Below are 12,438 nucleotides of genomic sequence, written 5' to 3'. Positions count from 1 at the left end.
CATAAACTGAAAGAAAAGCAAAACAATATGAGCAATGTGTAAAAAATTTCATAAATGTATAAAAACAAGCCTTGTAAACTACAGTTAAGAAATGTTCCTTTATCCACACCAATCATCTCATGTGTCACTTTAACCGGAGATCATTGGCTTCTTCTACAAATAAACAAAAAATGATAATAAGAAATTTGGCTAAGGCTTAAGAAGATGGGCCATTTAGAAAGCAGCATTGCACCAGAGACTTCAGCTACAATTCAGCAGAAAATTCTGATTAATTGTGCCACTTTCCTTGACCTAACTCAATGTTCATCTTCTAAGCTAAAATGTTTTGATACAAGTCTCATGTTGCCAACCCTGTTGTCTTACAAATGGGACACAAATTCTTATGCATTAGCCACTGCTTAATACATTCGGTATGGTAATCATGCCCACAATCCAGTGATCCTAAATCATCTCCATCTTTGTACTCCTCCTGCACATAACACAACACTCAAGTTTCAATGTGCAAAACCATGCATGGAACAAAAACATCATAGTTTATAACATGAACATGCAAAGTTTACCTGACAAACACAACATGGTTCTGCCTCCTGCTGAGAACCTGGTTCAGCTGAATACTTCTTATTTTTCATGTGTTTCAATACGGTCTCCTCACTCAAGCCAGTGCTCACATTTCCAATGCGTTCTTCCAAAGCAAGTAGCTCCTGTTACATTCATAAGTGTTACACAATAACAATCTCTCATCAACAAAGGAACTAAACGACACACAGGAGTAGTTTGAAACAAGTGTTTACCTCGTAAGACATGTTATCAACATCAAGTCGCATATCCCTGTGTCGATCATGCATATCAGCAATTCCAGCGAACACTGAATGGTCGAGGATCATAACATCCTGTCATAAAACCAAACCAAACCTCTTACAACACTAGCTTAGTATCAGTTCAAAGAGCCCAAACACAACTTGTTGATGTCGGTTGCAGATGTGATTTCCACAGATCAAAGCAAAATCCATTGAAATATATAAATTTCAAATACACCCTAAGCAGTTTCCATTTCCATACTCCCCAACTCTTCGACAAGAAACATAACACTAGATCTTTTATCATGTTTTGCAAGACACCTAACTCCACAACTAGATTTCATGGCCTCAACATAAGTTGAACACCCTAATATTTCTTGGATTCCAAGCAACATTCTAAAAGAACATAAGCACACTGAGATCACGACAGATTACATAACAGAATTTCATATAGGAAAACTCAGGCTTATTTTCTATGCAAGAACAAAGTATACAAATACAATTTCTATAGAAACCCTCAAGTACTTTACACCAGGATTCAATTCTGTTTGCATATACAATAGCTTTTTTCTCATTACAAAAGTTTGTTTTCTAAAGTTTCATCGGATATGAACAGAAAAATATCTTAACAATGATAAAAAATCAAATAGGACAAGTAAACATATACAGAAATTGAACCAGTTTGAAGCAACTGTGCAACTGTTAACAGAAGTTGAAAATGGAGCCAAGAAAGCTTTACTCAATATCAGTGCTTGTCAATATATATCATTAATTTGAAATAAAACTAACCTCAAATCGTAGGTTCCCACCCCTACGCATGAGGCCCAATACATTGCGGAGCTGCACAAAAGCAAATGTAAGTCCAAGAGAACAATTATTCGTAAAAGATGGCAAAAATACTGCAACTCAGAAGGGTAGCAATAACAGAGCTTGGAAATTGTCATCGTTTAGCCAAAGTGTGATTATTGAGAAATGTTAGGAGTAAAATCTGACATACTTTCTCTTAGACTTCATATTCTGCTTACTATAAATCATTATAAATTGTTAAATTCAAAACCGTGCCCAAGATAAACCATAAGGCCTGAGCCCAAGATCGAATATTTATTTTCAATAAAAAAAAAGTAAAATTTTCAAATAAAAGAAAAATAGGCTGATATCTGAGATGCCTCCATACACACATCCAAGAATTATAATAAAGAAACAATATTTTCCAGCAGTTAAAACTGCACAATAATATGCAAGAGAAGAGCCGAGTACATTGTTCATACCTCAGATACAAGTCTACTACTTCCTTCACCACCAGCAGCCAAAGATCGTAATGAATACTGAATTCCAAATTCACTATCACCTTGCCTCTCAAATGGGTTTACCCCAGATGAAGTAGATGGGCCACGGAAGGAAGCATAATTGTTGCTTGAACTTCCAGCAGCTTCCAAACCAGGAGAAAACAAGGACCGACGAACATACTCGGATAACCTGCGAGGATACTGCTGAGGATTAGGGCGAGAAACCCACGCCGGAGCAGACGGAGGGTTGACAGCTGAATTTGAGCCTGCCCTCGATGAAGAACCAACATTTCCTGGGATACTTAAATTTGCACTATTTGAAGCTCTAGCGGGATTTCTAACCACATTTCTTAAATTGGTTGCAGGCACAAACATAGGGTATTCTACAATGTTTCTCGGCACACTTCTTGAACTTGCTTCCTCGTTTGGCAAATTATTTCTATCTGCACATATGACTGTGTTTGAAGGATGATTGTTGGCTGAGCTGGAACCTCCATTCCACCTGAATGGCTGCACATTCCTTGGTAAAGCTGGAACATGAATAACAAGTGGCTGGCTTTGGGGAACCATAGTATCAACGACAGGTGGTGCTGACCTCAAGTCCAGAGAATTATCAACAGAATGAAACCGTTGCAACATTGGAGAGGACGAAGAGACACCAGAATTCCTAAGAACACTCCCACTTGAGATTGCAGGGGGTGGAACCGAAATTTGTTGACTTGAAGGATTTATCCTCACACGAAAATTTCTGTGGAAGCTTTCTGAGCTTCCTGCAACATTTGACCAAGGAATGCTCTCAGCGGCTCCATCCCCAGTACTCAGACCGAGTCTCGCATTCACCTGTTCTGTTGAGGCAGATCTGTTAAAACTGCTTCCTACATAATCCTGAGTAGGAAGAGTGTTCCAAGTATTACCATCTGTATGCTGACTATAGCTAGAACTTCCACCACCTGAAGATTGCCCTACACTTCGTTCAACAGCCTTTCTTTTACATGATACACGGCGTGTGTCCAGCGAACAACCAGGCCTACCATCAGTATCCTCAACCAAAAAGCCATTAGTGCCAGAAGGAAGCAGAAACGGACTAGAACCAATTGAAGGTTGAATATGCTCGTTTACCGGTCCACTAGACTTGTTCAAGTTAGGAGGATGTTCCACACGAAAGCCATTATCAGTGCCACTATCTGCTAAGCTTGCATTTAGGTTGAGATTCTGAGGCACCAAGTGAGAATTGGAGCTGCGCATATACATGGAACTTGTATTGACATTGTCCAACGGAAAAGTATTGTTTGGTTCAAAGCGCCTTTCTTCAAGTCTTGGACCAGCTATAGCACCAGAACTTATTGAAGATGATAATCCTAGCTCTCCTTTCTGCTCATTGTTAGTAACCTCATTCTGAGTATTGCTGGAACTTGGCTCACCTAAGCTCCATCCACTTAGGTTCTGCCATTCATGGTTTATAGGATTTGCGTAAGACGGGTTCAAATCACTGGGGGGAAGTGCAAAATGGTTTTCTGCGGGATTTCGCATATTGTTCCAGAAAATATGTTGATCAACTGCAGCAGTACTTGATGTATCAAATTCTATGGTTTCTTGCAAGGAACCAATTGTACCTCTCTGCCCTTGCATTGAAGATATCTGAAGTTTCCAAACACAAAAAAAGTTAACTATACGAGAAGAATCCTAGATGAAAAAGCACGTCACACACTCAGCTCAGCAAATCTGTCCAACAAGAAAGAAAGTGAACATTAGGCACTGAAAATGGACATTTCCAATTAGCTTCATGTAAAATGCTGTAAAAATCACATCAAACGGTGATCAATGTTGGCAACTTAGGTTCAGATAATTATTTCCAAATGCATAATGTCACTAAAACTCTAAAAGCAACAGTTATCCTAAGCTTCTTGAAAGCTCCCATTTTCTCTATAATGCACCACGGTCACGATTGCATATCTACTAGTAAACTTAAAATTGCAGTGGCAGCAGGGCTTGAGCTCTGTGTTCATTCCCTTGATAAACTAGCACTGAAATCCATCAGGTGGATAGCATACCAGATTCCTATCAATCTCCAGACACATTAGGTAGTATCTGTTCAAAGCTGAAAGACTGAAACCATAATGGGGGAAGGTTGAACCCACCAATTAGGCAGAGGACTTACCCACCTAATAGGCAATCATATATATTTGTTTAATGCATCAACAGCAATAGTTGACAACAGATTAGCTCATTTGTTGTGCACACAGATTTTACATCATAGCACAAACCAATGAGATGAAAACACTTTTTTATGAATCAATGTAAAACTAAACTTCCCAAACACTAAGCCAGGGGTGGAGAACAAGGAGAGTATTTTTCGAAAACCACAAGCACCAACCCTCACAACTCAAACACCTCTTTCATCAGCTAAGGAACCCTACAGTACAGAACCCAATAATGCAGCATTACCAATTGATTAACACCTCAGAAAATTATCCACCCAGCAGAGAAAGAAGACCATACCCCCAAGAATAACAATAAAGTCAACTCCTTTTTACAGAACATGATGAACAAGACAGAAAAGAAAAACAAAAAAAATGAAAATTTTCGGAGATCAGCAAAACTTTTGCAACGTTTCAAAACAGGGCTGGATTAAAACATATCAACACCCAACAAAAACCAATACAGCTTGTCAGAGGGGAGGAAAAGCAGTGAAACGTTAGGTGACCATTTACCCAGCCCAAAAACATTGGGAGAAGGCTGAATACTCCAATCAAACCCCAAAAACATTTTAAAAAACCCAGAAAAATTCAAACTTGATAGGTTTTGAATCCCAGAAAACCACAGAGTGATCAGACCAAAGGAGATTGAAGAAAAGGGTGCAGGAAACTTACAGAAGAAAATGAAACAACGCCGATCTAAGGGGGAAAAATCATAGGATGACTAATTGAGAGAATAAGCAAAGAAAGCACCCCACCCCATGTTTTGTTGTGGATGCTTTTTTTTTCTTTTTTTATTGGATTTGTTTATTCTTTCCCGTTTCCACACTTGAGGTGAAAAAAAAAAAAACAAAGAGGGATAAGAACAAGAACTGAGAAATGGAAAGGGGAAGAAGAAAGAAGAAGAGAAGAAACGGTGTTGTTGCTCTTGGTGGAGGATGAAGAAATGATATCAAAAAATTATGAGATAGGAAAAATGAAAATTTGTGAGGAGAGATTAAAGAGGAGCAGTAATCTTCAATTTAGGAAATAAAATAAAATAAAATAAAAGTTGCCCAATAGATGAGAGAGTGTATGCAAAAGTCATAGCCTTGGTGGTGGTGGAGACAGACACACAGCAGCTTCCATTCCAAAATCAATTTCACCATTTTACTATTATTCATCACTATTCACCCACACACAAAATAAATAGTATAAACAAATAAAACAGAAAATCTTAAATAAAAAATTATTACCACTTATTATATTATCTGATCGTCATGATTATAGATAATCTCAATGGTTACTGTTATAAAAGACTTCATCAAATAATATCTCTCCCCCTCTTCTTTACTGTCATCCAGTTTATTAAGATTAAAGAAAGCAGTAATTAATTTACTTTATGATAATAAATTTATTCTAAATTTATATATTTTTTCAAAACCATCATCTTCTCTTGCAATGTATGTATGTTCAATGCATCCCCTCACACAGATTAAACAAAAGCCAATGAAGAATAACAAAAACAAAAAAGTCTTTATTTTTATTATCAACTTTATGGAAAACAAAATAATTAATTAAGGTAATTGGTGATTTATTACTTTCTTTTTCACTGGGTAATTGGTAAGGTGACCACAGGCTGAAAGGGTGTGTCTGTTTGGCAGCTTACCAAAATGGGTCCTTCTTTCTTCTGATTTTTCTTCATGAAATTAACGATTGCATCATCTTCCTCTGCCTTCTGTCTCCAAACCCAACAAAATAACATAATGCTAATAAATGAATAGTGTCGCCAACACAGCCCCCACTTCTTCCAAAAATCTTAGTATACTCTAAAGGTAAGAAAAATTCAAACTTTAATTAATTTCATTATTATTGCACTGTTATTTTTAATTTTTTACAAATTCATAGCAAAATAATAATAATAATAATATTAATAATCTTGGTTGTTGTTGCATTACATCTCCTTCACGCCAAGCACCCACTTCTCCATGACCGTTTCTCTTTTACAATGTCGTTCACATTTATACTCTCACATGCTGTTTCTTTTTCCTTTTGGTTGAATTTGATTTAGAATTAAAAAATGGTGCACGTGGCTTTGGTAATAATATCTTGGGGGTCCAGACTTGCATTTTTCCCTTCTTTTCTGTATTTGTTGTGCCCAAAATCTTGGTGTTTGCTTGGATGAATTTTGACTAACTATTTATGGACTTATTTTTTTGTTGGTGTTGTTTTGTCTTTCTCCCCACACACATGATAATGATATGTTCATACCACTCCTTTTGGTTGGGTGAAGAAATTGGAAGAGATGAATAGTAAATAAAAATGACCAAATGTGAAACATCCTAGGAGGGTCACTAAATTTTCTGTCGGTACAATTCTAGGTGAAACTTAGCCAAACTGTTAATATGTGCTTCCCTAATGTGGTTGCATGGATTTTGATGATGTTTCACAACCAAACAAATAACATGTTAATTTATAGGAAAAAAAAATTTAAACAAAAAAAATTAATTTTTGATAAATTAATTTTACCAAATAAAAATTAACTTTTCTTTTTTCGTATTTCATAAATGAAACATTAATATTTCACTTATGTTAACTGGTAATATTAATAATTTTACTGGGATTAATAATGGTCAAATTAAATTTTTGGAATCATAAATAAATTAATAATGGCGCGGTTAATTTTATAAAAAATTATAAATGAATTAATAATGGCAAGGTTACTTCTATAAAATCATAAATGAAGTAATTATTGATAATATTAAATTTGTAACATTATTACACTTGTCATCAGTTAACTAATTTATATTGATACGTTTAAAAAATCAATGCAACATTTATTGTCCATTGATGAACTAATTGTGACTTTAGAATTCAAATAGAGTAAATATGTTTAAAAGTTTTTTTTTTCCGTTGATAATTAGATTTTAGTCCTCATAATATTCTTTTGTTTTCATGATTTCAAATTCAAAAATTATTGCTTTTAGTACTTATTAATTTTTTTATTTTTATAAAACATTCTTTTGTTAGTATCCTAATAGCATTTGTGTTTGATGGATAAATAATATATTTTTGTTCATCCATTAAGGTTTTTTTAAGAGATATTACATGTTATTATCATATCACAATACTAGTAAATATTAATTAAGAGTGATGCATGATAAGATTATATAAAATATCAAATATCATATTAATAGTAAAGATTAAAGAGTACATAGAAGCAATTTATGTATGAAATTAAGGTGAAGAGATGAACTTTAAGGTAACTTTGTAATGGCAGCACCACCACCACAGACAACCTCTTTCTTCTTCCTTTAACTAGTTTTTTCTTCTTTCTCCATCAGAGACATGTCATATTGCTCCTTTTGTGGGACATTTTATTTTATTCTTTTCTCAACTTCCTCATCTTTCTCACTTTTTTCTTTCTTTTCTCTTCTTAGATGTGCTTTGCAGTTTTGCTATGGTACTCATCTAGTTTATCCTGTTACTAATTTAAGTTTGTGTTATTATATTCATGCTACATACAACAATGGTTCCCTAGAAAAAAAAAACAAAAATTGAAATTAGTTGTAGATTTCATTATACTTATCCTAATTTTTTATGTTAAAATTTGTTTGTCATCTTTTTCATTTTGGTATATATAACAAACGTATGTGTTTACATACTTATATTTTTTACATATATATTTTATTCAATACGAAATAAATTGTTAAGTTATTTAGTAGTAAAAGTAATACAATTTAAAGAAATTACATATATATATATATATATATATATATATATATATATATATATATATATATATATATATATATTAGTGAAATTGAGACCCACATCATAACGATTATATAAATATTTAAACATATACCATATCAAGTCTAGGAACTAATTTATTATATACGTTTGGAAACATCTTTATTATCTGGACTGAGATGTATTCGATCAAAGCATTATCATATTCACCACATCTTTAATATTGGCAAATAGATTAAATTAAGGTAAAGGGCTAATACATATTAACATAATATTAAATAAAGTTAATCAAGTAATTAATCAGGTGAATCAAACTCATTCAAATAAAAATTTGTAAAATTTGTATAAATACAAAGTAAATAAAATTAATTAATTATACGTTTCATTATTATCATTAGCATGTTGTTGAAGTGTTTTCTACATACACATTTTTCTTTTTTACTTTAAAAAAACGATAATTTAGAATATCCCAATTATCATATGTTTGATTTTTCTTTTACTTTAGAGAAACGATAATATAGAATATCCCAATTATCATATGTGTGAATTGGAATTTAAAATACGCGTTAAGAGTTGGAAGAGATATTTACATAATATTCGATGTTATAATATATATATATATATATATACTCTCATGTCTTACTTAATAAAAGAATCAAATATGATATATCTTTTTTACAGAAATGAAAAACACTGTTTATTTAAAGTAAATAAATAAAATTATACTTTGAGAAATCCGAGCTTAGTTTTCCGGATTTGAAAGTAAAGTAATTTGTTGAAAGTCGAAAAGATATTCACCTTTAGAAAATTTGTTAACTCACAAGTCAACAGATAAAAGATATATTGATATTTGTTATATCTGATAAATTATCAATTAACTAACTAATATATATGTTTATTAAAAGGTATATCGGAATATTTAATATTGAGTAAGTATTTCATATAATACTGTGATATATTTATAAATTTTTTATAAGTTAAACATAGAAGATAGAAAAAAGTATTATTGGAAATAAAATATTATAATATTTTACCAGATAATTAATTAATAAATAGGTTTATTTATCATCTTTCTAACCCTTCCAAACTTTTCATGTGTGACTAGTGCCACTAACTATTTTATTATATAATTTGATTTTGAGCATTTGGTTTGTGATGGCATTAGGAAAACCTAACAGAAGCATTAAGTAAATGAATGGAATATGGATATCCACAAAGGAATATCTAAAGTTTTTCATGATTCTGACATTTCTGGAACCTTATGCAGATTATTGTAATAAAAATGACATATGTCTGTAACTATTTGCTTTTAGAATCACTATTTAAATTCTACGTAATTGTTGCATACGTTTTCTTCTCAATAATTAATCTAAGGTCAGAACAAAAAAAAATTGTATATATTTGGCCAACTGAATTTTTTTTTCGGATTTGATTTTCAATTGTTATGAAATAATTATAGTTTTGCTGTATATACAGATAAAAAAAAGTGAGCATCATTAACAAATTTTGCTATTATTATCATACAGAATTATAATTTCAGTTCTCATTGATTTATAATTCATACTTTTTCTTTGATTTTTTAATTTAATTTAATTTTCTTAAAATCGCATTGTTTTAATCTTTAATTTTTATACGTTTTTTTTGTTTTGTTTAGTCTATTATTTGAACTCTAGACCAGTCGAATTATTTTTTGATATTAATAAAAAATTAATTTAAATAATTGAATGTAAGGAAAACACAAGATTGAAGACTAATGGGAATTTCAGATTTATAGAATTATGAAAAGGAATAAAATACCAAAATATTGATTATAAACTAATGGAAAAAGAAAAATTACGGTTGAACCTATTGATTATGAACCTCTTTTCTTTAAAAACAAGCAAGATGGTTTTACTTCAAATGTTGCTTTGCAGCAAATTTCAGTATAATTAATTACAACAACAGTTAAATTTGACTTTAGAAATTTGTATTAAATACACTAGAAAAACAAGTTTGTTTTTTAAATATGCATAATAAATATATATGCACTGAAATCCAGTTAATAATATTTTCAAAATATTTGCCTAATTGAGTATTTCAATCCAAATTTAAAAATTTATTAAACTTTATAGCGGGGATATTTGGATAAAAATAGAAGGGCTATACCGGTATAACTTCACTGCATCTGTGCTGATTTCTATTTTTTAACAAAAAAAAGAAACTGAATGTAATATTTGTATACTTTGACTTATAATTGTCAGCAAATTAAAATATCTCAACTTAGGAACTGTGTAGACTACCCATTAAAAAATAATAATAAAAAGAAAGATGTAAAATTGACTTTTTAAGGTAAATATGTCGTTACTTGTATACAATAAAATTGATATGTTTTAGTTAATACTAATGAAAACATATGCTGACAAAAAAAATAATAAAATTGTTATTATAAAAATAAATATAAATAAATTTTACAATAAAAATAACTTTTATTTATTTTGTAGATAATTTTTATTTGTTTAATTTCAAACAATAGTTACTTTTTTAAAGAATAGTTAAATTTAAAAAATCAGTTAAATTTAAATAAAACGATAATTTGAAAAATAAAAGTGAAAACAAAGGATTAAAAAAAACGAATCCCCTTCATAAGTATAAATATATGTGATCTCCTCCAACCATTTTTATCAATGAAGATTGTCTTCACCTATATATTAAAATAGATTTTAATACCATATTAAAAAGAAATTTAAGTTAAATTCATTTTTATAAAAATTAGTGTATAAAATAAAGATTTATTTTTATATGAAATTTTTAATAAATAATAATAAAAAGAAGAAATAACACATTTCATTTTTACTAAATAAAAAACACAATTAAAATTTCTGTAAAACACTTTAATTTTGTTAATTATGTTTGAATTTGAGGTAGGCATTGTGTTTATAAAACATAAAATTAAATACATTAACATGTAATTAGTGTAAGAATTCATAAAATCGTCTTTTAGTAGAATGATTAAGTAACGAGACTCAAATATTTTAATGTTAAAAGTTTAAAACATAAATAAAAGTCTTATAAGATAAGTTTCATTATTTCAAGTTATACTGTCTCTTTAAAAATCGTTTCCTCTAGAGTTCTTATTTCTCTCTAGATATTATACCCGTTGGGTCTTCTGTTTGAAGATCAGAGAGTGTCAAAGTGATTACTATGACAAAGTTTTCTAATCTAGCCTATCAGTTTTCTTAAAAGAGTAAGTTAGTTTCTACTTTTTTTTCTTGAAGTTATACATATCTTCCATGCATGTGAGGATTTGTGTGCTGCATGTGTCCTCTTAGTTATATTTTATGTTGATCAGTGGTTCTAATCGCGTACCCTGATAATGATTCTGTGGTTGGTAGGTTCATACAGAACTCTTTGAACCGAAGAAGTGACGGTCCTTTTGAGCGATTTAAGCTCATATCGGGTAAGAGAAACTTTAATTATACATTTTTTCTGTTGTGTTAATGCTTTGATAATTTGAATTGGTATGTTGGAGTTTGATTAAAGAGATTTAGCTTGTTGAGATTCTGTTGTGTTGTGGTATAATTGCTTGAACTTGATCTACATGTGTGATATCTAATATTGGGAGATTATTGCCATGAATGCTTGTTGTATATTGCTTGTTTGGATCACTTGAGCTATTATAAGTTATAATTGGTTAAGAACTGTTGTTTAACCTTGAGGTAGTGAAAGGTGAGAGTTTTTACTAGTTTTGGATCAAATTTTGGAGTTTTGACAGGTTAAATTCTAGAGGAGTTAGTTCGGGAAGAAACTTGATGTTTGGGATCTATTTTTGGATCATTTAAGACTTGTTTAGCCTTTTAGTTCATTAAAATCTAATTTGAAATATGTGAAATATTTTATGAGTTATCGGGTTGTTGATGCAACTAATGTTGGATTGTGCTTATCTTGTTTGGTTTGGTTTTGAATTGGAGAAGTGAGGATTCTAAATCAATTGAGCGAATTGGTGTTCAATCTGACATTAAAACTTATTTTAGAACTCTCCATTGAGTCAAAAATATCAATTTGGTCATTTGAACAGGTCTCTAGTTCCCCAAATTTGCAGAAATGAAGTTGTTGATTTTCTGGTATAGGGCTGATCAATACTGGTATATGGATGGGCGGTTTTGGTATAGGACTGAGCAGTACTAGTATAGGGTTGAGTGCTAGAAAAATAGTGAGCCTCTCATTCTCAGGCGTTGAGTGGTGCTTTTGGGCGTTAAGCGCTGCCCTAGTGAGTGAGCCACTGGTTTCAAGGCGTTGAGCGGTATTCTGGGGCGTTGAACATTGTCCAAGGCAGTGAGCCTCTAGTTTCTGAGTGTTGAGCGGCGCTTTTGGGTATTTAGCGTCACTTTCCTCTACAAGTCTAGTTTCTATTTCCTCTTTAATTTGTTAGACGAGGGCTTAGCTTGCTGG

General features: G+C 31.5%; 1 protein-coding gene across 2 annotated transcripts; it reads right to left on the bottom strand.

Moving 5' to 3' along the window:
* Positions 1-28: 28 nt before the first annotated feature.
* LOC108338304 (probable E3 ubiquitin-protein ligase RHG1A) lies at positions 29-5,402 on the bottom strand. 2 transcript variants are annotated; one of them, XM_017575099.2, is made up of 6 exons: positions 4,954-5,402; positions 2,066-3,805; positions 1,587-1,637; positions 792-890; positions 561-701; positions 29-469 (listed from the first exon to the last, which is right to left on the bottom strand). In XM_017575099.2, exons 2-6 carry the CDS (start codon positions 3,710-3,712, stop codon positions 338-340), a joined length of 2,070 nt encoding a protein of 689 aa, XP_017430588.1. In that variant the 5' UTR covers positions 3,713-3,805; positions 4,954-5,402; the 3' UTR covers positions 29-337. The 2 variants fall into 2 exon arrangements, with proteins under 2 accessions (XP_017430588.1, XP_017430589.1); XM_017575100.2 differs by having other exon boundaries at positions 2,066-3,721.
* Positions 5,403-12,438: the final 7,036 nt, after the last annotated feature.

Source organism: Vigna angularis, chromosome 7, assembly GCF_016808095.1.
Source record: "Vigna angularis cultivar LongXiaoDou No.4 chromosome 7, ASM1680809v1, whole genome shotgun sequence".
In the NCBI taxonomy this organism is placed as follows: Eukaryota; Viridiplantae; Streptophyta; class Magnoliopsida; order Fabales; family Fabaceae; genus Vigna; species Vigna angularis.
Note: the sequence above shows the minus strand (reverse complement) of the source record. Positions and strands in the feature narration are given on the sequence as shown.